Below are 26,287 nucleotides of genomic sequence, written 5' to 3' on the forward strand. Positions count from 1 at the left end.
GACGCTGAGATCCTGGGTTCAAGCCCTGAGTCTGGGTGTCTCTCTCTCAGGGGGGACGCTGAGATCCTGGATTCAAGCCCTGAGTCTGGGTGTCTCTCTCTCTCTCTCAGGGGGGACGCTGAGATGCTGGGTTCAAGCCCTGAGTCTGGGTGTCTATCTCTCTCTCTCTCAGGGGGGACGCTGAGATCCTGGGTTCAAGCCCTGAGTCTGGGTGTCTCTCTCTCAGGGGGGAACGCTGAGATCCTGGGTTCAAGCCCTGAGTCTGGGTGTTTCTCTCTCAGGGGGGGGACGCTGAGATCCTGGGTTAAAGCCCTGAGTCTGGGTATCTCTCAGGGAGGACGCTGATATCCTGGGTTCAAGCCCTGAGTCTGGGTGTCTCTCTCTCTCAGGGGGGACGCCGAGATGCTGGGTTCAAGCCCTGAGTCTGGGTGTCTCTCTCTCTCTCTCAGGGGGGACGCTGAGATCCTGGGTTCAAGCCCTGAGTCTGGGTGTCTCTCTCTCTCAGGGGGGGGGACGCTGAGATCCTGGGTTCAAGCCCTGAGTCTGTGTGTGTGTCTCTCTCTCTCTCAGGGGAGATGCTGAGATCCTGGGTTCAAGCCCTGAGTCTGGGTGTCTCTCTCTCTCTCTCAGGGGGGAGGTTGAGATCCTGGGTTCAAGCCCTGAGTCTGGGTGTCTCTCTCTCTCAGGGGAGATGCTGAGATTCTGGATTCAAGCCCTGAGTCTGGGTGTCTCTCTCTCTCTCAGGGGGTACGCTGAGACCCTGGGTTCAAGCCCTGAGTCTGGGTGTCTCTCTCTCAGGGGGTAAGCTGAGATGCTGGGTTCAAGCCCTGGGTGTGCGTGTCTCTCTCTCAGGGGAGATGCTGAGATCCTGGGTTCAAGCCCTGAGTCTGGGTGTCTCGCTCTCTCTCTCTCAGGGGGGACGCTGAGATCCTGGATTCAAGCCCTGAGTCTGGGTGTCTCTCTCTCTCTCTCAGGGGGGACGCTGAGATGCTGGGTTCAAGCCCTGAGTCTGGGTGTCTATCTCTCTCTCTCTCAGGGGGGACGCTGAGATCCTGGGTTCAAGCCCTGAGTCTGGGTGTCTCTCTCTCAGGGGGGGGACGCGGAGATCCTGGGTTCAAGCCCTGAGTCTGTGTGTGTCTCTCTCTCTCAGGGGAGATGCTGAGATCCTGGGTTCAAGCCCTGAGTCTGGGTGTCTCTCTCTCTCTCTCAGGGGGGATGCTGAGATCCTGGGTTCAAGCCCTGAGTCTGTGTGTCTCTCTCTCTCAGGGGGGAGGTTGAGATCATGGGTTCAAGCCCTGAGTCTGGGTGTCTCTCTCTCTCAGGGGAGACGCTGAGATCCTGGATTCAAGCCCTGAGTCTGGGTGTCTCTCTCTCAGGGGGTACGCTGAGACCCTGGGTTCAAGCCCTGAGTCTGGGTGTCTCTCTCTCAGGGGGTACGCTGAGATGCTGGGTTCAAGCCCTGGGTGTGCGTGTCTCTCTCTCTCTCAGGGGAGATGCTGAGATCCTGGGTTCAAGCCCTGAGTCTGGGTGTCTCTCTCTCTCAGAGGGGATGCTGAGATCCTGGGTTCAAGCCCTGAGTCTGGGTGTCTCTCTCTCTCTCTCAGGGGGGACGCTGAGATCCTGGATTCAAGCCCTGAGTCTGGGTGTCTCTCTCTCTCTCAGGGGGGGGGACGCTGAGATCCTGGGTTCAAGCCCTGAGTCTGTGTGTGTGTCTCTCTCTCTCTCAGGGGAGATGCTGAGATCCTGGGTTCAAGCCCTGAGTCTGGGTGTCTCTCTCTCTCTCTCAGGGGGGAGGTTGAGATCCTGGGTTCAAGCCCTGAGTCTGGGTGTCTCTCTCTCTCAGGGGAGATGCTGAGATCCTGGATTCAAGCCCTGAGTCTGGGTGTCTCTCTCTCTCTCAGGGGGTACGCTGAGACCCTGGGTTCAAGCCCTGAGTCTGGGTGTCTCTCTCTCAGGGGGTAAGCTGAGATGCTGGGTTCAAGCCCTGGGTGTGCGTGTCTCTCTCTCAGGGGAGATGCTGAGATCCTGGGTTCAAGCCCTGAGTCTGGGTGTCTCGCTCTCTCTCTCTTAGAGGGGACGCTGAGATCCTGGGTTCAAGCCCTGAGTCTGGGTGTCTCTCTCTCAGGGGGGACGCTGAGATCCTGGATTCAAGCCCTGAGTCTGGGTGTCTCTCTCTCTCTCTCAGGGGGGACGCTGAGATGCTGGGTTCAAGCCCTGAGTCTGGGTGTCTATCTCTCTCTCTCTCAGGGGGGACGCTGAGATCCTGGGTTCAAGCCCTGAGTCTGGGTGTCTCTCTCTCAGGGGGGGGACGCGGAGATCCTGGGTTCAAGCCCTGAGTCTGTGTGTGTCTCTCTCTCTCAGGGGAGATGCTGAGATCCTGGGTTCAAGCCCTGAGTCTGGGTGTCTCTCTCTCAGGGGGGACGCTGAGATCCTGGGTTCAAGCCCTGAGTCTGTGTGTCTCTCTCTCTCAGGGGGGAGGTTGAGATCATGGGTTCAAGCCCTGAGTCTGGGTGTCTCTCTCTCTCAGGGGAGACGCTGAGATCCTGGATTCAAGCCCTGAGTCTGGGTGTCTCTCTCTCAGGGGGTACGCTGAGACCCTGGGTTCAAGCCCTGAGTCTGGGTGTCTCTCTCTCAGGGGGTACGCTGAGATGCTGGGTTCAAGCCCTGGGTGTGCGTGTCTCTCTCTCTCTCAGGGGAGATGCTGAGATCCTGGGTTCAAGCCCTGAGTCTGGGTGTCTCTCTCTCTCAGAGGGGATGCTGAGATCCTGGGTTCAAGCCCTGAGTCTGGGTGTCTCTCTCTCTCTCTCAGGGGGGACGCTGAGATCCTGGATTCAAGCCCTGAGTCTGGGTGTCTCTCTCTCTCAGGGGGGACGCTGAGATGCTGGGTTCAAGCCCTGAGTCTGGGTGTCTCTCTCTCTCTAAGAGGGGGACTTTGAGATCCTGGGTTCAAGCCCTGAGTCTGGGTGTCTCTCTCTCTCTGAGGGGGGGACACTGAGATCCTGGGTTCAAGCCCTGAGTCTGGGTGTCTCTCTCTCAGGGGGGTACGCTGAGATCCTGGGTTCAAGCCATGAGTCTGGGTGTCTCTCTCTCTCTCAGGGGGGAGGTTGAGATCCTGGGTTCAAGCCCTGAGTCTGGGTGTCTCTCTCTCTGGGGGACACTGAGATCCTGGGTTCAAGCCCTGAGTCTGGGTGTCTCTCTCTCTCTAAGGGGGGGACTTTGAGATCCTGGGTTCAAGCCCTGAGTCTGGGTGTCTCTCTCTCTCTCTCTGAGGGGGGGACACTGAGATGCTGGGTTCAAGCCCTGAGTCTGGGTGTCTCTCTCTCTCAGGGGGGAGGTTGAGATCCTGGGTTCAAGCCATGAGTCTGGGTCTCTCTCTCTCTCAGGGGGGAGGTTGAGATCCTGGGTTCAAGCCATGAGTGTGGGTGTCTCTCTCTCTGAGGGGGGACACTGAGATCCTGGGTTCAAGTCCTGAGTCTGGGCGTCTCTCTCTCTCTCTCTAAGGGGGGACGCTGAGATCCTGGGTTCAAGCCTTGAGTCTGGGTGTCTCTCTCTCTCTCTCAGGGGGTGGCGCTGAGATCCTGGGTTCAAGCCCTGAGTCTGGGTGTCTCTCTCTCTCGAAGGGGGGACGGTGAGATCCTGGGTTCAAGCCCTGAGTCTGGGTGTCTCTCTCTCAGGGGGGACACTGAGATCCTGGGTTCAAGCCCTGAGTCTGGGTGTCTCTCTCTCTCAGGGGGGAGGTTGAGATGCTGGGTTCAAGCCCTGAGTCTGGGTGTCTCTCTCTCTGAGGGGGGGACGCTGAGATCCTGGGTTCAAGCCCTGAGTCTGGGTGTCTCTCTCTCTCTCTCAGGGGGGACGCTGAGATCCTGGGTTCAAGCCCTGAGTCTGGGTGTCTCTCTCTCTCGGGGGGGATGCTGACATCCTGGGTTGAAGCCCTGAGTCTGGGTGTCTCTCTCTCTCTCAGGGGGGATACTGAGATCCTGGGTTCAAGCCCTGAGTCTGGGTGTCTCTCTCTCTCAGGGGGGAGGTTGAGATCCTGGGTTCAAGCCCTGAGTCTGGGTGTCCTCTCTCTCTCAGGGAGGGACGCTGAGATCCTGGCTTCAAGCCCTGGGTATGTCTCTCTCTCTCAGGGGCTTTATAAACCCTGTGACACCCAGACCCAGGGATTGAACCTTGAACCCAGGATTCTCCACAATGCTGTCTCAGCATCTCCGACACGGCCACGTTCGGTGGACTTTGAGTCGACGGTTCATCATTGATTTTGCTGTCTGCAGGAAAAAAATTACATCTTAAAGCTGAACCCAAATATTATCTTGTAGGGATTTCAGAATCTGCCTTTTGCGTTTTGCTTGTTGTCCTTCCCCCGCACCTCCGATTGATGTACGGTGGTGCGAAATAAATTCACACACACGTCCTCACGCAGACCCACAGACTACTCATGCAGAGACCGATAAGACTGCTCTTACAGAGACCCATAGGCTATTATTACAGATACCCATAGACTCACCACACAGAGACCCATAGACTCACCACACAGAGACCCATAGACTCACACAGAGACCCATAGACTCACCACACAGAGACCCATAGACTCACCACACAGAGACCCATAGACTCACCACACAGAGACCCATAGACCCACACAGACCCACAGACTCATCACACAGAGAACCATAGACTCATCACACAAAGACCCGCAGACTCATCACAGAGACCGATAAGACTACTCTTATAGAGACCCATAGACTCATCATACAGATACCCATAGACTACTCTTACAGAGAACCATAGACTATTCTTACAGATACCCATAGACTCATCACACAGACCCAGATTCATCATACAGAGACCCATAGACTACTCTTAGAGCCATAGACTCATCACACAGCAGAGACCCATAGACTAATCACAAAGAGACCCATAGACTCATCACACAGAGACCCATAGACTACTCTTACAGAGAGCCATAGACTCATCACACAGCAGAGACCCATAGACTCATCACACAGCAGAGACCCATAGACTCATCACGCAGAGACCCATAGACTCACGCAGAGACCCATAGACTCACACAGAGACCCATAGACTCACACAGAGACCCTGAGTCTGGGTGTCTCTCTCTCTCTCTCAGGGGGGACGCTGAGATCCTGGATTCAAGCCCTGAGTCTGGGTGTCTCTCTCTCTCAGGGGGGACGCTGAGATGCTGGGTTCAAGCCCTGAGTCTGGGTGTCTCTCTCTCTCTAAGAGGGGGACTTTGAGATCCTGGGTTCAAGCCCTGAGTCTGGGTGTCTCTCTCTCTCTGAGGGGGGGACACTGAGATCCTGGGTTCAAGCCCTGAGTCTGGGTGTCTCTCTCTCAGGGGGGTACGCTGAGATCCTGGGTTCAAGCCATGAGTCTGGGTGTCTCTCTCTCTCTCAGGGGGGAGGTTGAGATCCTGGGTTCAAGCCCTGAGTCTGGGTGTCTCTCTCTCTGGGGGACACTGAGATCCTGGGTTCAAGCCCTGAGTCTGGGTGTCTCTCTCTCTCTAAGGGGGGGACTTTGAGATCCTGGGTTCAAGCCCTGAGTCTGGGTGTCTCTCTCTCTCTCTCTGAGGGGGGGACACTGAGATGCTGGGTTCAAGCCCTGAGTCTGGGTGTCTCTCTCTCTCAGGGGGGAGGTTGAGATCCTGGGTTCAAGCCATGAGTCTGGGTCTCTCTCTCTCTCAGGGGGGAGGTTGAGATCCTGGGTTCAAGCCATGAGTGTGGGTGTCTCTCTCTCTGAGGGGGGACACTGAGATCCTGGGTTCAAGTCCTGAGTCTGGGCGTCTCTCTCTCTCTCTCTAAGGGGGGACGCTGAGATCCTGGGTTCAAGCCTTGAGTCTGGGTGTCTCTCTCTCTCTCTCAGGGGGTGGCGCTGAGATCCTGGGTTCAAGCCCTGAGTCTGGGTGTCTCTCTCTCTCGAAGGGGGGACGGTGAGATCCTGGGTTCAAGCCCTGAGTCTGGGTGTCTCTCTCTCAGGGGGGACACTGAGATCCTGGGTTCAAGCCCTGAGTCTGGGTGTCTCTCTCTCTCAGGGGGGAGGTTGAGATGCTGGGTTCAAGCCCTGAGTCTGGGTGTCTCTCTCTCTGAGGGGGGGACGCTGAGATCCTGGGTTCAAGCCCTGAGTCTGGGTGTCTCTCTCTCTCTCTCAGGGGGGACGCTGAGATCCTGGGTTCAAGCCCTGAGTCTGGGTGTCTCTCTCTCTCGGGGGGGATGCTGACATCCTGGGTTGAAGCCCTGAGTCTGGGTGTCTCTCTCTCTCTCAGGGGGGATACTGAGATCCTGGGTTCAAGCCCTGAGTCTGGGTGTCTCTCTCTCTCAGGGGGGAGGTTGAGATCCTGGGTTCAAGCCCTGAGTCTGGGTGTCCTCTCTCTCTCAGGGAGGGACGCTGAGATCCTGGCTTCAAGCCCTGGGTATGTCTCTCTCTCTCAGGGGCTTTATAAACCCTGTGACACCCAGACCCAGGGATTGAACCTTGAACCCAGGATTCTCCACAATGCTGTCTCAGCATCTCCGACACGGCCACGTTCGGTGGACTTTGAGTCGACGGTTCATCATTGATTTTGCTGTCTGCAGGAAAAAAATTACATCTTAAAGCTGAACCCAAATATTATCTTGTAGGGATTTCAGAATCTGCCTTTTGCGTTTTGCTTGTTGTCCTTCCCCCGCACCTCCGATTGATGTACGGTGGTGCGAAATAAATTCACACACACGTCCTCACGCAGACCCACAGACTACTCATGCAGAGACCGATAAGACTGCTCTTACAGAGACCCATAGGCTATTATTACAGATACCCATAGACTCACCACACAGAGACCCATAGACTCACCACACAGAGACCCATAGACTCACACAGAGACCCATAGACTCACCACACAGAGACCCATAGACTCACCACACAGAGACCCATAGACTCACCACACAGAGACCCATAGACCCACACAGACCCACAGACTCATCACACAGAGAACCATAGACTCATCACACAAAGACCCGCAGACTCATCACAGAGACCGATAAGACTACTCTTATAGAGACCCATAGACTCATCATACAGATACCCATAGACTACTCTTACAGAGAACCATAGACTATTCTTACAGATACCCATAGACTCATCACACAGACCCAGATTCATCATACAGAGACCCATAGACTACTCTTAGAGCCATAGACTCATCACACAGCAGAGACCCATAGACTAATCACAAAGAGACCCATAGACTCATCACACAGAGACCCATAGACTACTCTTACAGAGAGCCATAGACTCATCACACAGCAGAGACCCATAGACTCATCACACAGCAGAGACCCATAGACTCATCACGCAGAGACCCATAGACTCACGCAGAGACCCATAGACTCACACAGAGACCCATAGACTCACACAGAGACCCATAGACTCACACAGAGACCCATAGACTCATCACGCAGAGACCCATAGACTCACGCAGAGACCCATAGACTCACGCAGAGACCCATAGACTCACACAGAGACCCATAGACTCACACAGAGACCCATAGACTCACACAGAGACCCATAGACTCGCACAGAGACCCATAGACTCGCACAGAGACCCATAGACTCACAGAGAGACCCATAGACTCATCACACAGCAGAGATCTATAGACACACACAGACCCATAGACTCATCACACAGCAGAGACCCATAGACTCACACAGCAGAGACCCATAGACTCACACAGCAGAGACCCATAGACTCACACGGAGACCCATAGTTTGTTGTGGAATTCTTTTGCAGTAGCCAAATACCAGAGCGAAAACCCAGAGGAAACTGGGAAAAAAGTTAACGCGACCACAGGGAGAGAGAAATACGCAGACCCGAAATAAACAGCTGGGCATCGCCAGGGATCGGGATCGAACTTATGACCTCCTGTGTACCAGGCGAGGTAGCTAACGTCTCATAGCCACCGAGACGGTGATGAGAGAGACGCAGACTCCACATAATACAGCGGAAGCAGGCTTCATCTGGGTCAGAGGATCGAACCCACGACCTCCTGCACACGAGGCGAGGCATTCAACATCTCCTAACCACCGTGATCATGACGGGGAGAGACGCAAACTCCTAATATACAGCAGCCGCAGCAGCAGCAGAAGACATCGTGAGGGTCACGGAATCGAACCCACGACCTCCTGCATACCGGGCGAGGTAGTCAACACCTCCCAGCCACCGTGGCGCCGGGAGAGAGGTGGTCACAGCCGGATAATGTTGAAGTAAAAAAAGACAAAGTAAACTTTAAAAAAACAGCAAGGTCAAGAGCCCCCGAATATTGCGACTTCTCATCTTCTCCTAGGTGTTTTATTTTGTCATTGTGGCGGGAATGCGTGCAGATGCTGAGTCATTAATCCCCCCACCACCCGACAGGGCTAACCAGTGAGGTGGTTTGTCCCGTAAACAGAACGTGGCCAATTCGTTACTTAGTACAGCACAAGTGTGTCTCGTGTAGTGTATAGTGTAGTGTATAGTGTAGTGTATAGTGTAGCGTATTGTATATAGTAGTGTAGTGTCGTGTATAGTGAACTGTAGTGTAGTGTATAGTAGTGTACAGTGTAGTGTATAGTAGTGTAGTGTATACTGTAGTGTATAGTGTAGTGTATTGTGTAGTGTATAGTGTAGTGTATAGTGTAGCGTAGAGTAGTGTATAGTGTAGTGTACAGTGTAGTGTACTGTGTAGTGTATTGTGTATAGTAGTGTAGTGTATAGTGTAGTGTACAGTGTAGTGTGTAGTGTATAGTGTAGTGTATAGTGTAGTGTATAGTATAGTGTATAGTAGTGTATAGTGTAGTGTATAGTAGTGTATAGTAGTGTAGTGTATAGTGTAGTGTATAGTAGTGTAGAGTAGTGTAGTGTATAGTGTAGTGTATAGTAGTTTAGTGTATAGTGGTGTAGTGTATAGTGTAGTGTATAGTAGTGTAGTGTATAGTAGTGTAGTGTATGGTAGTGTAGTGTATGGTAGTGTGTAGTAGTGTAGTGTATAGTGTAGTGTATAGTAGTGTAGTGTATTGTGTATAGTATAGTGTAGTGCATTTGCTCTCAGAACCACAACATTTTGCTCTCAGAGTAAACTCAGGGCAGAGTGCGGGCGGATGAGGCGAGAGAGAGAGAGAGAGGGGTGGGTGGTGGTGGTGGTGACCGCTTCGAGCGCCGGTAACTTCGCTCGCACGCGGCCGAATCGCGGCCTCCCTGCGCCCATTCCGTAGTGCGTAGTCCCGCCGAGACGCCGGCGGGGTTGTCGGCAGCGCCCGCCGGCGTCTTCACGCTTAGATCGGCCCTCGAGGCGATTACCCTTATTTTGACACAGCGTCGCCATCGCAAGCCTGCTAATTAAAAGCTGGACCCCGGTGGACGTTGCATTTATTTTCGAAATTTACGATTAAAACATTGCTACGCTTATGCGCGGCGCTTAGGCGAGGTTAACTTCCCCTCACGTTTTGTTTTATTTTATTTGAAAATAATATTTTTTGTTGTTGTAAATCTTCGCAAACAAAATGTGACGTTGTGGACGGACAGAGACTCACTCGGCGCGAGACGACATCTTGGGCTGAAGGTCACGTGAGTGCTGGTGCGGGGGGCGGGGCTGTGTGGGGGTAGTCACGTGACAGCGGGGGAACAGAGGGGAGGGGCCTGAACATGTTGCTGCGGTGGCGAGGGGGAGTCGCCGGGGGGGGGGTGGGTGATCACGTGACAGCGGGGAAACGGAGGGGAGGGGCTGATCACGTGTCTGGAGGGAGGGGTTGTGGGGGTGGACGATCACGTGACAGTGGGGGAATTGAGGGGAGGGGGGTTGCAGGGGGAATCTCACGTGACAGCGGGGGAGGGGAGGGGCTGATCACGTGTTTAGGAGGTTGTGGGGGGGTCACGTGCAAGTGGAGGAACGTGGGGGGAGGGGCTGATCACGTGACTAGGGGAGAGGGGAGGGGGTTGCGGAGGGGGGGAAGCCACGTGACAGCGGGGGGGAGGGGAGGGGCTGGTCACGTGGTTGTTGTTGTTTTTAAAATCATCATATTTCACCCAATAAACATTTAGGATCACAAACTGTTCTAGATTTCAAGCTTTCGTGACTGCTAGGATCCATATCACAAACTGTGTCCGCGATGGCGTCTCGAGAACGACTGTGGGGGTCTATGACCTAGGGGGCACCCCCAGTGGCAGCTGTCCCTGTGTGTGAGTCTGTAGTAGGGGGTGATGGTGACTGCTGTGAGGTCTATGGCAAAGGGGCACCCCCAGTGGCAGCTGTCTCTGTGTGTGAGTCTGTAGTAGGGGGGATGGTGACTGCTGTGTGAGGTCTATGGCCTAGGGGCACCCCCAGTGACAGCTGTCCCTGTGCGTGAGTCTGTAGAAGGGGGTGATGGTGACTGCTGTGTGAGGTATATGGCCTAGGGGTACCCCCAGTAGCAGCTGTCTCTGTGTGTGAGTCTGTAGTAGGGGGTGATGGTGACTGTTGTGGGGTCTATGGACTAGGGGCACCCCCAGTGACAGCTGTCCCTGTGTGTGTGTCTGTAGTATGGGGTGAAGGTGACAGCTGTTGGGTCTATGGCCTAGGGGCACTCCCAGTGGCAGATGTCTCTGTGTGTGAGTCTGTAGTAGGGGTGATGGTGACTGCTGTGTGAGGTCTATGGCCTAGTGGTACCCCCAGTGGCAGCTGTCTCTGTGTGTGAGTCTGTAGTAGGTGGTGATGGTGACTGCTGTGAGGTCTATGGCCTAGGGGGTACCTCCAGTGACAGCTGTCTCTGTGTGTGAGTCTGTAGTAGCGGGTGATGGTGACTGCTGCTGTGAGGTCTATGGCCTAGGGGGCACCCCCAGTGGCAGCTGTCTCTGTGTGTGAGTCTGTAGTAGGGGGTGATGGTGACTGCTGTGAGGTCTATGGCCTAGGGGGCACCCCCAGTGGCAGCTGTCTCTGTGTGTGAGTCTGTAGTAGGGAGTGATGGTGACTGCTGTGGGGTCTATGGCCTAGGGGCACCCCCAGTGGCAGCTGTCTCTGTGTGTGAGTCTGTAGTAGGGGGTGATGGTGACTTCTGTGTGGGGTCTATGGCCTAGGGGCACCCCCAGTGGCAGCTGTCTCTGTGTGTGAGTCTGTAGTAGGGGGTGATGGTGACTGCTGTGTGGGGTCTATGTCCTAGGGGCACCCCCAGTGACAGCTGCCCTTCGTGCATTGATGAGCCGGCCACCTTTAAGAAGCCGGGTTCGAGCCCCGGGTCTGGGTGTCTCCTTCACTGCTCTGATCGGGGTTGTTGCTGTGATGGTGGTGGTGGCGGTGGTGATGATGATAATGGTTGTAGTGGTGATAATGTTGTTGGTGGTAGTGGTGTTAATGATGACGGTGGTGATGATGATGGTGGTGATGATTATGATGGTGGTGATGATGGTGGTGGTGATGGTGGTGATGGTGGTGGTGGTGATGATTATGATGGTGATGATGATGGTGGTGGTTGTGATGGTGGTGGTGGTGGTGATGATTATGATGATGGTGGTGGTGATGATTATGATGGTGGTGATGGTGGTGATGATGGTGGTGGTGATGATGATGATGGTGGTGGTGATGATGATGATGGTGGTGATGATGGTGGTGATGGTAATGATTATGATAGTGGTGGTGATGATGATGATGGTGGTGATGGTGGTGGTGGTGATGATTATGATGGTGGTGATGATGATGATGGTGGTGGTGATGATGATGGTGGTGGTGGTGGTGATGATGATGGTGGTGATGATGATGGTGGTGATGATTATGATGGTGATGATGGGATGATGGGGATGATGGTGGTGGTGGTGTTGATGATGGTGGTGGTGATGGTGGTGGAGGTGGTGGTGGTGATGGTGGTGGTGGTGATGCTTATGATGGTGGTGACGATGATGGTGGTGGTGGTGGTGATGATGATGATGGTGGTGGTGGTGGTGGTGATGGTGGTGGTGATTATGATGGTGGTGATGATGATGATGATGATGGTGCTGGTGATGGTGGTGGTGATGGTGGTGGTGGAGGTGGTGGTGGTGATGGTGGTGGTGATGGTGATGGTGGTGGTGATGGTGGTGGAGGTGGTGGTGGTGGTGATGATGGTGGTGATGGTGGTGGTGGTTATTATGATAGTGGTGATGATGATGATGATGGTGGTGGTGGTGATGATGGTGGTGGTGATGATGATGGTGGTGGTGATGGTGGTGGTGGTAATGGTGATGGTAGTGGTGATGGTGATGATGGTGGTGGTGATGGTGATGATGATGGTGGTGGTGATGGTAATGATGATGGTGGTGGTGGTAATGGTGGTGGTGGTTGTGGTGATGATGATGGTAGTGGTGATGGTGGTGGTGGTGATGGTGATGATGATGGTGGTGGTGATGGTGGTGGTGATGGTGGTGATGGTGGTGATGATGGTGGTGGTGATGATGGTGGTGGTAATGCGGGTGATGGTGGTGATGGTGATGATGGTGGTGATAGTGCTGTTGGTGGTGGTGATGGTGGTGGTGATGGTGATGATGGTGATGGTGGTGATAGTGGTGGTGATGATGGTGGTGATAGTGGTGGTGGTGATGGTGATGATGATGGTGGTGATTATGATGGTGGTGATGATGGTGGTGGTGGTGATGATGATGGTGGTGGTGATGGTGGTGATGGTGGTGGTGATTATGATGGTGGTGATGATGATGATGATGGTGCTGGTGATGGTGCTGGTGATGGTGGTGGAGGTGGTGGTGGTGATGGTGGTGGTGATGGTGATGGTGGTGGTGATGGTGGTGGAGGTGGTGGTGGTGGTGGTGATGATGGTGGTGATGGTGGTGGTGGTTATTATGATAGTGGTGATGATGATGATGGTGGTGGTGGTGATGATGGTGGTGGTGATGATGATGGTGGTGGTGATGGTGGTGGTGGAAATGGTGATGGTAGTGGTGATGGTGATGATGGTGGTGGTGGTGATGGTGATGATGATGGTGGTGGTGATGGTAATGATGATGGTGGTGGTGGTAATGGTGGTAGTAGTGGTGGTGATGATGATGGTGGTGGTTGTGATGGTGGTGGTGGTGGTGGTGATGGTGATGATGATGGTGGTGATGATGATGGTGGTGATGGTGGTGATGGTGATGATGGTGGTGATAGTGCTGGTGGTGATGGTGGTGGTGATGGTGGTGATGGTGGTGGTGATGGTGATGATAGTGGTGGTGATGATGGTGGTGGTGATAGTGGTGGTGGTGATGGTGATGATGATGATGGTGGTAATGCTGGTGGTGATGATGGTGATGATGGTGGTGGTAGTAGTGATGGTGATGGTGGTGATGGTAGTGGTGGTGGTGATGGTGATTGTGGTGGTGGTAGTGATGATTATGATGGTGGTGATGGTGGTGATGGTGGAGTTGGTGGTGGTGGTGATGGTGGTGATGATGATGGTGGTGGTGATGATGGTGGTGGTAGTAGTGATGGTGGTGATGGTGATGGTAGTGGTGGTGGTGGTGATGAAGGTGGTGATGGTGGTGATAGTGGTGGTGATGATGGTGGTGGTGATAGTGGTGGTGGTGGTGGTGATCGTGATGATGATGATGATGGTGGTAATGCTGGTGGTGGTGATGGTGATGATGGTGGTGGTAGTAGTGATGGTGGTGATGGTGATGGTAGTGGTGGTGATGGTGATGGTGGTGGTAGTGATGATTATGATGGTGGTGATGGTGGTGATGGTGGAGGTGGTGGTGGTGGTGATGGTGATGATGATGGTGGTAATGCTGGTGGTGGTGATGGTGGTGATGGTGGAGGTGGTGGTGATGGTGGTGATGATGATGGTGGTGGTGGTGATGATGGTGGTGGTAGTAGTGATGGAGGTGATGGTGGTGATGATGATGGTGGTGGTGATGATGGTGGTGGTAGTAGTGATGGAGGTGATGGTGGTGATGGTGATGGTGGTGGTAGTGGTGGTGATGGTGGTGGTAATGCTGGTGGTGGTGATGATGATGATGGTGGTGATGGTGGTGATGATGATGGTGGTGGTGACGGTGATGATGATGGTGGTAATGCTGGTGGTGGTGATGATGATGGTGGTGATGGTGGTGGTGATGGTGATGATGATGGTGGTAATGCTGGTGGTGGTGATGGTGATGATGGTGGTGGTAGTAGTGATGGTGGTGATGGTGATGGTAGTGGTGGTGGTGATGGCGATGGTGGTGGTGGTAGTAATGATTATGATGGTGGTGATGGTGGTGATGGTGGAGGTGGTGGTGTGATGGTGGTGATGATGATGGTGGTGGTGATGATGGTGGTGGTAGTAGTGATGGTGATGGTGGTGATGGTAGTGGTGGTGGTGGTGATGGTGGTGGTGATGGTGGTGATAGTGGTGGTGATGATGGTGGTGGTGATAGTGGTGGTGGTAGTGGTGATGGTGATGATGATGGTGGTAATGCTGGTGGTGGTGATGGTGATGATGGTGGTGGTAGTAGTTATGGTGGTGATGGTGATGGTAGTGGTGGTGGTGGTTTTGATGGTGATGGTGCTGATGATTATGATGGTGGTGATGGTGGTGATGGTGGAGGTGGTGGTGATGATGATGGTGGTAATGCTGGTGGTGGTGATGGTGTTGATGGTGGAGGTGGTGGTGGTGATGGTGGTGGTGATGATGATGGTGGTGGTGATGATGGTGGTGGTAGTAGTGATGGAGGTGATGGTGGTGATGGTGATGGTGGTGGTAGTGGTGGTGATGGTGGTGGTAATGCTGGTGGTGGTGATGATGATGGTGGTGATGATGATGATGGTGGTGGTGATGAGGATGGTGGTGGTAATGATGGTGATGGTGGTGATGTTGATGGTGGTAATGCTGGTGATGGTGGTGATGATGGTGGTGATGATGGTGGTGTTGGTGGTGGTGGTGGTAATGATGGTGTTGGTGGTGATGGTGGTAATGCTGGTGATGGTCGTGTTGATGGTGGTGATGGTGGTGGTGGTGGTGATGGTAGTGATTGTGGTGGTGATGGTGGTGATGATGATGGTGGTAATGCTGGTGATGGTGGTGATGATGGTGGTGATGATGGTGGTGTTGGTGGTGGTAATGATGGTGATGGTGGTAATGCTGGTGATGGTGGTGATGATGGTGCTGATGGTGGTGGTGGTGATGGTGATGGTGGTGATTGTGGTGGTGATGGTAGTAGTGGTGTTGGTGCTGTTGGCACCACCTCGCCGTGCCCGCCCTTGCTGACCTCCCAGCGACCTCTCTAAACATCCCGCGCTGAGGAAGGAGCGAGTGTCTGGGATGATGGGGGTGTGGGAGCTATTTAAAGAGCTGTAAAAGTGTGTGGGGGGGGGGGGTGGGCGGCTAGGGGGGCGGGGTGGTGGTAAGTGATTGATGCTGCTTGAGGGGCAATGCGGAGAGGTTGGGGATGGATGTTTGGGTGGTCGGTAGGGGGGGTGGAAGAGAAATCTCCGCGCTCTTGACCAAGAACATCGCGATGGAGACGGGCATGGGGATGTGTTTGTGCAGGAATGTGGTGGTGGTGGTGGTGGTTGTGGTGGTGGTGGTGGAGGTGGTGGAGGTGGTGGTGGAGGTGATGGTGGTGGTGGTGTTGGTGGTGTTGGTGGTGGTGTTGGTGGTGTTGGTGGTGGTGTTGGTGGTGGTGGTGTTGGTGATGGTAGTGTTGGTGGTGGTGTTGGTGGTGTTGATGGTGATGTTGGTGTTGGTGGTGTTGGTGGTGGTGGTGATGATGGAGGTTGTGGTGTTGGTGGTGTTGGTGGTGGTGTTGGTGGTGGTGTTGGTGGTGTTGGTGTTGGTGGTGGTGTTGATGGTGGTGTTGGTGGTGGTGTTGGTGGTGTTGGTGGTGGTGATGATGGTGGTGTTGGTGGTGGTGGTGTTGGTGGTGTTGCTGGTGGTGATGATGGACGTGGTGGTATTGGTGTTGGTGGTGGTGTTGGTGGAGGTAGTGGTGTTGGTCGTGTTGTTGGTGGTGTTGGCCCAGATCTTTCGAGAATTTGTGAGCTCCTCACTCAATCCAGCCTGGTTAAACCCAGGATGGATCGTAGGCAGGCCAGCCTAAATGTTTCTTACCAGCGAAGATATGGCATCTGTTCAGGACCGCCCTTTCCTGAAACCACATTGGGGCTCCGCAAGCCTCTCCTCAGCGTGCCTGGCAAGGCGATGTTGAATAATCGTTGCAGGACCTTTCCCGGCACACTGAGGAGTGAGATGCCCCCTGTAGTTGTTACAGTCTGTGCGGTCCCCCTTCTTAAAGAGAGGGGCCACCAGGGCATCCTTCCAATCCTGCGGAACCCGTCCAGTGGTCCAGACTGTTATTATGATGTCATGTATGGCAGTCTGTGCACAAACGCCACCCTCGCTCAGCATTTTGCTTGGGAGATCATCTCTGTCCAGTGCCTTTACTGGTCTCAGGCTCTGGATCGCCTTCAGTACTTCCTCAACAGATGGCACCTCAACCAGCCATTGACAGGGGGCATCGCCGCCTCAGCAGGGTCATCCCCACATGTCACACGATGTTTTCCAGGCTGAGGGATTTTCCGAGCGAAGGCTGCGGTAAGCCTCCTCATTCTCTGACGTGGGATGCTGTAGACGATGAGAGTGGGCTTGTCAATTTTTCTCAACCATCCTGAACACCTCCTCTGTCAGCCACGGTCTCTGGGGAGATCTGGACCACATACCAAAAGAAGCCATTGCAGCTGCATGAGCCACAGTCCTAAACCTCGCCAATTTCCCCTCGACATCAGGAGGAGTGGGGGACGATGCCAACCCCAGTCGCAAGCGATGAAGAAATTCTTGCTTCCACCTTTCATCAGCTCGCTGAGACTAGGCCATTATGGGTTTGAATGGGGTCCTGGGTGTACACCCACCACCGGAGTGGAAGAATGGCAGGTGCATCTTACAGATGACAAGTCGATGGTCAGTGGGGAGATCAGCTCCACGGTAGGTCCTGGTCTCAAGGACATGGGCCACCATCCACTGTTCTGTCACTATGTAGTCCAGCAGATGTTCTTGCTTGGAACCGGCATGCATCCATGATGTTGTGTGGATGCGCCTATGCCGGAACAGCGTGTTGGTAATTACAAGCCCATGGGCTGCACAAAAATCTAGCAGCCTCCTACCGTTGTTATTGAGCTGATCTGGCCCATGCCTTCCAATCACTCCAGACCAGGTGCCAGCATCATTACCAACTCGGGCATTAAAGTCACCCAACAAGATGACTCTATCCCGAGGGGCCACTTTAGCTAGCACCTGTGGACACGTCATTGAAGACATCTGACTCACCGACCTTGCCTGCATACCTCCACGGATGTTCATCTTCGGTGGGGGCATAAGTAACCACGACCACCACTCCTCGCCTCCGATTGATGGGAAGGCGAGCCCAAAGTAGTCTGGGCTTACAGCTTCCCACACCTCACCGCCACGTTCACACATCCCCTTAATTATTTTGTTCAGAAGAGCCACTCCCTGTTGTTTGGCAGTCTCCTGTTCACCCCTCATGGTAATAGGAGCCAGAGCCGGTCCACCGGACCTCCTGAATACCACAGTGATCCAGGCGGCACCGGTCCAGCTCCCGACAGAGGAGTAGCAGCCTCTCCTCCGCAGTGAGCGTTCGAACATTCCACGTGGCAAAACGAAGTGGCTTTTCGTTATTTCTGGAGGAGCCCCGAGGGTAGAGATTCAATCTCCTGGTCCGCCAAATGGGGTTTGGCCAGGAGACGTCATAGACGCCTGTCCCCCCGGGGCCTCCGGCACAAGCTTATTAGTTAGATATTTTAGGCGTGGTTTAGTGGTAATTAATTTAAGGTGGAGGGGTTACCAGCCCCTCGCACCCGTCCAGAGCCCCCGTTTAGCCCCTGTGGTGGTCACAGACTCCATAAGAGGAGGAGCCAATCGGAATTGGACCTCCCCCCACAGCACTGTCCACGACAGAGTTGCCCGTCCGGCACAGCGAGTAGGTAGGGGGTTGTTTTGCCACACATACAGACACACACATACAGACACACACACGTACAGCCTCACACACACATACAGACACACATACAGACACACATACACAATACAAAGAGTCCCCATATAGCCTTAACAGACTGTAGGGGCAAGTGCTGTTAGCGAGCACCTATGAAGGCCAGAACGGTACACGAGAGGGTGGGTGGCCAGCACCACCCCCGACCGCCTTTGTCTCCCCAGTGGCGATGTTTACTACACATCGCACCAGGTACTCATTTCAGGCTGAGTCAACCTAGGGGAGGCCCTGGACCGGTCGCCAGGTTCATAGCGCAGCGTGGTAACCGCTACACCACCACTCCCCACAACATACAGACACACACACTTACAGACACATGCACACACACACACATACAGATACACACACATACACACACATACACACAGACACACACATACACACACACAGACACATACACACGCACATACATACAGACACACACACACATACACACATACACACACATACATACAGACACATACACACACACATACACACGCACATACACACATACATACACATACATACAGACACACACACATACACACACATACAGACACACATACACATACATACACACACACATACATACAGATACACACACATACATACACACACATACATACAGATACACACACATACATACACAGAGACATACCGAGTCCTGTGCGTGACCCACAGGCACGGGGAAATGAATATCGGCAGATGACATTTCGCCACAATCGGTATGGGCATTGGGGATATTTATACAAAGATGAAGCATGATCAGGTGTCTGTTGGTGGGTTCATAATGGCCGTGTCGGAGACACTGAGAGCCTGGGTTCAAGCCCTGGGTCTCGGTGTCTCTCTCTCTCTCTCAGGGGGTTCACGGTGGCCGTGTCGGAGACACTGAGAGCCTGGGTTCAAGCCCTGGGTCTGGGTGTCTCTCTCAGGGGGTTCACGATGGCCGTGTCAGAGACACTTAGAGCCTGGGTTCAAGCCCTGGGTCTGGGTGTCTCTCTCTCTCAGGGGGTTCACAGTGGCCGTGTCAGAGACACTGAGAGCCTGGGTTCAAGCCCTGGGTCTGGGGGTGTCTCTCTCAGGGGGTTCACGATGGCCGTGTCAGAGACACTGAGAGCCTGGGTTCAAGCCCTGGGTCTGGGTGTCTCTCTCTCTCAGGGGGTTCACGATGGCCGTGTCAGAGACACTGAGAGTCTGGGTTCAAGCCCTGGGTCTGGGTGTCTCTCTCTCTCAGGGGGTTCACGATGGCCGTGTCGGAGACACTGAGAGCCTGTGTTCAAGCCCTGGGTCTGGGTGTCTCTCTCTCTCTCAGGGGGTTCATAATGGCCCGTAGCCACCGTGATGATGAGAGAGAGAGAGAGAGACACGCAGACTCCAAATATACAGCAGCCATGCGTTTTCAGTGGTCGGGATCGAACCCAGACTAGATTGTTCACATCCCACGGGGTCGTGATCGAACCCACGTCCTCCTGCATACCAGACGAGGTAGTTAACATCTCCCCCGTATAGAATGACGCGATTTCTCCCTGGGAATGCGGAGTTCAAAAGGTCGCCTGGGATGCGGTGGCTGGAATCTGGAAACTGAAGCTTGTTCTTGTCTTGAAATATTATAATCGGTGGCGAAGTTGACCTGCATCCAAACACACATACGGAGAGGGACACACACACAGACACACACAGACACACACAGAGACACACAAAGAGACACACACAGAGACACACACAGAGACACACACACAGAGACACACACACAGAGACACACACACACAGAGACACATACACGCACAGAGACACACACAGAGACACACACACAGACACACACACACAGAGACACACACACACAGAGACACACTCACTCACAGAGACACATACACACACAGAGACACACACATACACAGAGACACACACACACAGACACACACAGAGACACACACAGAGACACACACACAGACACACACACAGATACACACACAGACAGACACACGCACACAGACACACACAGAGACATAGACACACACGCACACAGACACACACACAGACACACACACAGACACACACGGAGACACAGACAGACACACAGACAGGCACAGACACACACACAGACACACACAGACACACACACAGAGGGGTTCATAATGGCCATGTCAGACACACTGAGGGCCTGGGTTCGAGCCCTGGGTCTGGTGATAGGTGGGGTGCTGCAAGTCACTCTTGATGCAATCACCACCATCACCACCTCTACCATCACCTCCACCATCACTACCACCACCACCATCACCACCATCACCACCTCTACCACCACCATCACCACCATCACCTTCACCATCACCACCACCATCACCACCTCTACCACCACCATCACTCCCACTACCACCACCATCACCACCTCTACCACCACCATCACTCCCACTACCACCACCATCACCACCTCTACCACCACCACCTCTATCACCACCATCACCACCTCTACCACCACCATCACCACCTCTACCACCACCATCACTCCCACTACCACCACCATCACCACCATCACCACCTCTACCATCACTCCCACTACCACCACCATCACCACCTCTACCACCACCATCACCACCATCACCATCACTCCCACTACCACCATCACCACCACCATCACCATCACTCCCACTACCACCATCACCACCTCTACCATCACCACCATCACCACCTCTTCCATCACCTCCACCATCACTCCCACTACCACCACCACCACCATCACCACCATCACCACCTCTTCCATCACCACCACCACCACCATCACTCCCACTACCACCATCACCACCTCTACCATCACCACCATCACCACCTCTTCCATCACCACCACCATCACCACCACCATCACCACCATCACCACCTCTTCCATCACCACCACTATCACTCCCACTACCACCACCACCATCACCATCACTCCCACTACCACCATCACCACCATCACCACCACCATCACTCCCGCTACCACCATCACCTCCATCTTTACCTCCATCACCATCACCACCTCCTCCATCACGACCACCACCTCCTCCACCACCAACATCACCTCCATCATCACCATCACCATCACTCCCACTACCACCACCACCTCCACCACCTCCATCATCACCACCACTATCACCTCCATCACCACCATCACCACCATCACCACCTCCATCATCACCACCACCATCACCTCCACCATCACCACCATCTCCACCATCACCTCCATCTCCACCACCTTCATCTCCACCACCATCACCACCTCCATCTCCACCACCATCACCACCACCTCCATCTCCATCACCACCATCAGCTCCACCACCATCACCACCACCTCCATCATCACCACCACCATCACCTCCATCTCCACCACCACCATCAGCTCCACCACCATCACCACCACCACCACCATCTCCACCATCACCAGCTCCACCACCATCACCTCCACCACCATCACCTCCACCACCATCATCACCACCACCACCATGACCACCACCATCACCACCACCATCATCACCACCACCATCACCACCACCATCATCACCACCACCATCACCACCACCATCACCACCATCACCACCATCACCACCACCATCACCACCATCACCACCACCACCATCACCACCATCACCACCACCATCACCACCATCACCACCACCACCACGATAAGGCTACATGGGGGATCTTCGTCATCGTTTGTTGTGTAGCGTGTAGTGTGTAGTGTAGTGTGTAGTGTAGTGTATAGTGTAGTGTGTAGCGTGCAGTGTATAGTGTAGTGTATAGTGTAGTATTGTGTAGTATAGTGTAGTATAGTGTATAGTGTAGTGTATAGTGTAGTGTGTAGTGTAGTTTGTAGTGTAGTGTATAGTGCAGTGTATAGTGTAGTCTGTAGCGTGCAGTGTATAGTGTAGTGTATAGTGTAGTATTGTGTAGTATAGTGTAGTATAGTGCAGTGTATAGTGTAGTATAGTGTAGTATAGTGTATACTGTGGTGTATAGTGTAGTATAGTGTATTGTATAGTGTAGTATAGTGTAGCATAGTGTAGTATAGTGTAGTTTAGTGTAGTGTATAGTGTAGTGTATAGTGTAGTATAGTGTAGTGTATAGTGTAGTATAGTGTAGTATAGTGTAGTATAGTGTAGTGTATAGTGTAGCGGGTAGCGTAGATTGTGTGATCGGGGGAGCGGTGGTGCAGCGGTTAGCCTGGTCCACATTCCCAGTCGCAGCCAACATCGCTGGCGAGTTGGCCCTGTGCCTGGCCCTCCGTTAGGGCGACTCAGCCTTAAATTTAGAACAGTGGTACAGTGGTACAGTGTGCGAACATTGACAACCGGGGGAGACAAAGGCGGCCGGGCGCGCGTGGGGTTGGACACTCCACCCACACTCCACCCACACTCCACTCCCACTCCACCCACACTCCACCCACACTCACCCCCACTCCAACCACACTCCACCCACACTCCACCCACACTCCACCACCCACTCCACCCACACTCCACCCACACTCCACCACCCACTCCACCCACACTCCACCACCCACTCCACCCACACTCCACCCACACTCCACCCCCCCACCACCCCCACCACTCCCACCCCCACTCCCCACTCCCACTCCACCCCACTCCACCCCCACTCCACCCTCACTCCACCCACACTCCACCACCCACTCCACCCACACTTCACCCACACTCCACCACCCACTCCACCCACATTCCACCAACCACTACACCCACACTCCACCCCCACTCCACCCCCACTCCACCCACACTCACCCACACTCCACCCCCCACTCCACCCACACTCCACCACCCACTCCACCCCCACTCCACCCCACTCCACCCCCACTCCACCCACACTCCACCCCCCACTCCACCACCCACTCCACCCACACTCCACCACCCACTCCACCCCCACTCCACCCACACTCCACCCACACTCCACCACCCACTCCACCACACTCCACCCCCACTCCACCCCCCACTCCACCCACACTCCACCACCCACTCCACCCAAACTCCACCACCCACTCCACCCAAACTCCACCACCCACTCCACCCACACTCCACCCACACTCCACGCACACTCCACCCCCACTCCACCCCCACTCCACCCACACTCCACCCCCACTCCACCCACACTCCACCCCCACTCCACCCCCACTCCACCCACACTCCACCACCCACTCCACCCACACTCCACCACCCACTCCACCCACACTCCACCACCCACTCCACCCCCACTCCACCCACACTCCACCCACACTCCACCACCCACTCCACCCACACTCCACCCACACTCCACCCACACTCCACCACCCACACTCCACCCACACTCCACCCACACTCCACCACCCACACTCCACCCACACTCTGTTGTGGCATTCACAGGCGCTCGCTAACAGCACTTTCTGCCCAACAGCCTGTTAAGGCTACACGCGGAATCTTTGTAGGTGTGTGTAGGTGTGTGTCTGTGTGTGTAGGTGTGTGTCTGTGTGTGTAGGTGTGTGTAGGTGTGTGTCTGTGTGTGTAGGTGTGTGTGTGTAGTGTGTGTAGGTGTGTGTAGGTGTGTGTGTAGGTGTGTCTGTGTGTGTAGATGTGTGTGTTTAGGTGTGTGTCTGTGTGTAGGTGTGTGTGTAGGTGTGTGTAGGTGTGTGTGTGTTTGTGTGTAGGTGTGTGTGTGTGTCTGTGTGTGTAGGTGTGTGTAGGTGTGTGTCTGTGTGTAGGTGTGTGTAGGTGTGTGTCTGTGTGTGTAGGTGTGTGTAGGTGTGTGTAGGTGTGTGTCTGTGTGTGTAGATGTGTGTGTTTAGGTGTGTGTGTCTGTGTGTAGGTGTGTGTAGGTGTGTGTGTAGGTGTGTGTGTGTGTTTGTGTGTAGGTGTGTGTGTGTGTCTGTGTGTAGGTGTGTGTATCTGTGTGTGTAGGTGTGTGTGTATTGTGTAGGTGTGTGTGTAGGTGTCTGTGTGTCTGTGTGTGTAGGTGTGTGTGTGTAGGTGTGTGTGTGTGTGCAGGTGTGTGTGTGTAGGTGTGTGTGTAGGTGTGTATCTGTGTGTAGGTGTGTGTGTGCATCTGTGTGTAGGTGTGTGTATCTGTGTGTAGGTGTGTGTGGGTGTGTGTGTGTGTATACGTGGAGGATCGTGAAGGACGCTACTGGGCAGTTGGAGGTAGCCGCCCTCCAACAACAACGGAGGGCGGAGGAGCGACGCTCACAACAACGAGCGGAGCGCCGGGTGGCTAAAGCACAGCAGGTTGGCACAGTAGGGGGCACAGGTGGTGCATCAGCCAGTCATCTCAGTCAGTCGACCCATGGCACCTGGGTCTGCCCCGTGACCTCCTGCCAGCGGGCGTTCGACACTCCACGTGGCCTCAAGGTGCACATGTCCTGGCACTGGCGTCGTGGTGACGTCACCGCCACTTAGTGGCGAATGGCGGTTGTTGTTGTGTGTATGTGTGTGTATCTGTGTGTAGGCGTATTTTCTGTCCGTCTGCTACAGCAGAGGTGTAGGGAATTCCAGCAAGATCTACATCTCTGCTTTAATGACCTGGTCAAGGCCTATGATACCTTCAGTAGGCCTGGGCTCTGGGTTGTTCTTCGTGCTTTTGGAGTCCCTGACCCCCTGCTCACGATCATTAAGGACCTTCATGATGGTGAGCGGGCCCGGGTAAAACTATGTTGTCGGGAGTCAGAGCCATTCCCTGTACACCTTGGTGTGCGACAAAAATGTCCTCTGGCTCCCACATTATTTAACATCTATTTTGACCACGTAGTTCGGGAAGCCTTCAATAGCTGTACCGGGGGAATCTCCATATGGTACAGATATAATGGGAGGCTGATCGATGCCCGGGTGTGGTCAAGGGATGGCTCCCTATTGCTCAACCACGTTATGTATGCCGATGATTTGGTAATAGCTGCTCATTCAGAGGAGGAGTTGGAGACGTTGCTGCTGAGACTGGAGCGTGCCACTAAGAGATGGGGCCTTACCATCAGCCCCACCAAAACTAAGCATCTGCCTGGGTATTTTGTACCATCGGACACTCCACCCCCACAACTCCCAATCGGTGATGGGGCAGTTGTGGATAGAGTGGAGAGTTTCCCATAACTGGGCAGTGTGCTTATGACTGGCTCCAGTTTAACAGCAGAGGTCTCACTCCGAATCAGTCGAGCGGCAATATCTTTTCATCGGTTGCATAACGCTGTATGGAAGCAATCTGGTCTGTCGCTCCGCACTAAGCTTCAGGTCTTCTCGGCCACGGTCATTCCCTCCCTTCTGTACGCTTGCGAAACGTGGACCCCCTTAATGGAGCATCTTCGCCGGTTGGAAACATTCAGGCTGGCCTGCCTACGATCCATCCTGGGTTTAACCAGGCTGGATTGTGTGAGCTCACAAATCCTTGAAAGATCTGGGCAAGGTCCCATCGGTGAGCTCCTCCGGCAGGCAAGGCTGCGTTGGCTGGGTCATGTAGCCCGCATGCCCAGCCACCGCATGCCAAAACAACTTTTGTTCGGCCGGATCGAGGGGGCTAAACGGGCGCGGCACGGGCTAGAGAAGAAATGGAGTGATGTGGTACAGGAGGACGTGGAGCTGAGTGGACTTGCCGATGACTGGTACCAGCGGTGTCAAGATCGGCCTCTGTGGAGGAGGCTCGTGAAGGACGCTACTGGGCAGTTGGAGGCAGTCGCCCTCTAACAACAACGGAGGGCGGAGGAGCGACGCTCACAACGAGCGGAGTGCCGGGTGGCTAAAGCACAGCAGGTTGGCACAGTAGGGGGCACAGGTGGTGCATCAGCCAGTCATCTCAGTCAGTCGACCCGTGGCACCTGGGTCTGCCCCGTGACCTCCTGCCAGCAGGCGTTCGACACTTCACGTGGCCCCAAGGTGCACATGGCCTGGCACAAGCGTCGTGGTGACGTCACCGCCACTTAGTGGCGAATAGCGGTTGTTGTTGTTGTGTAGGTGTATGTGTGGCAACTCTGTCGTGGACAGTGCTGTGGGGGGAGGTCCAATTTTGATTGGACGAGTGCGAGGGGCTGGTAACCCCTCCACCTTCAATTCATTACCACTAAACCACGAGTTAAACTGAAATGTGTAACTAATAAGCTTGTGCCGGAGGCCCCGGGGGGCCAGGCGTCTATGACGTCTCCTGGCCAAACCCCAATTGGCCGAGCCAGGAGATTGAATATCTACCCTCGGGGCTCCTCCAGAAACAACGAAAAGCCACTACGGATGGCCACGTGGAATGTTCGAATGCTCACTGCGGAGGAGAGGCTGCCACTCCTGTCGGGAGCTGGACCGGTACCACCTGGATCTC

The 26,287-nt window shown here is 54.2% G+C and overlaps 1 protein-coding gene across 2 annotated transcripts in view; it reads right to left on the minus strand.

Moving 5' to 3' along the window:
• The window catches only part of PEPD (peptidase D), a 58,140-nt gene extending 48,472 nt beyond the window's left edge, over nucleotides 1–9,668 (minus strand). The window contains exon 1 of one of the 2 annotated variants that reach the window (XM_032979009.2): nucleotides 9,562–9,666. In XM_032979009.2, the coding sequence (XP_032834900.1) occupies nucleotides 9,562–9,578 (17 nt within the window). In that variant the 5' untranslated portion in view covers nucleotides 9,579–9,666. Of the gene's footprint in view, nucleotides 1–9,561 lie in introns of both variants that reach the window. The other variant, XM_076055017.1, reaches the window with a different exon arrangement.
• Nucleotides 9,669–26,287: the final 16,619 nt, after the last annotated feature.

The sequence above is a fragment of the Petromyzon marinus genome, chromosome 69 (genome assembly GCF_048934315.1).
Source record: "Petromyzon marinus isolate PM22_M1 ecotype Great Lakes invasive population chromosome 69, UKy_Petmar_22M1.pri1.0, whole genome shotgun sequence".
Taxonomy (NCBI): domain Eukaryota; kingdom Metazoa; phylum Chordata; class Hyperoartia; order Petromyzontiformes; family Petromyzontidae; genus Petromyzon; species Petromyzon marinus.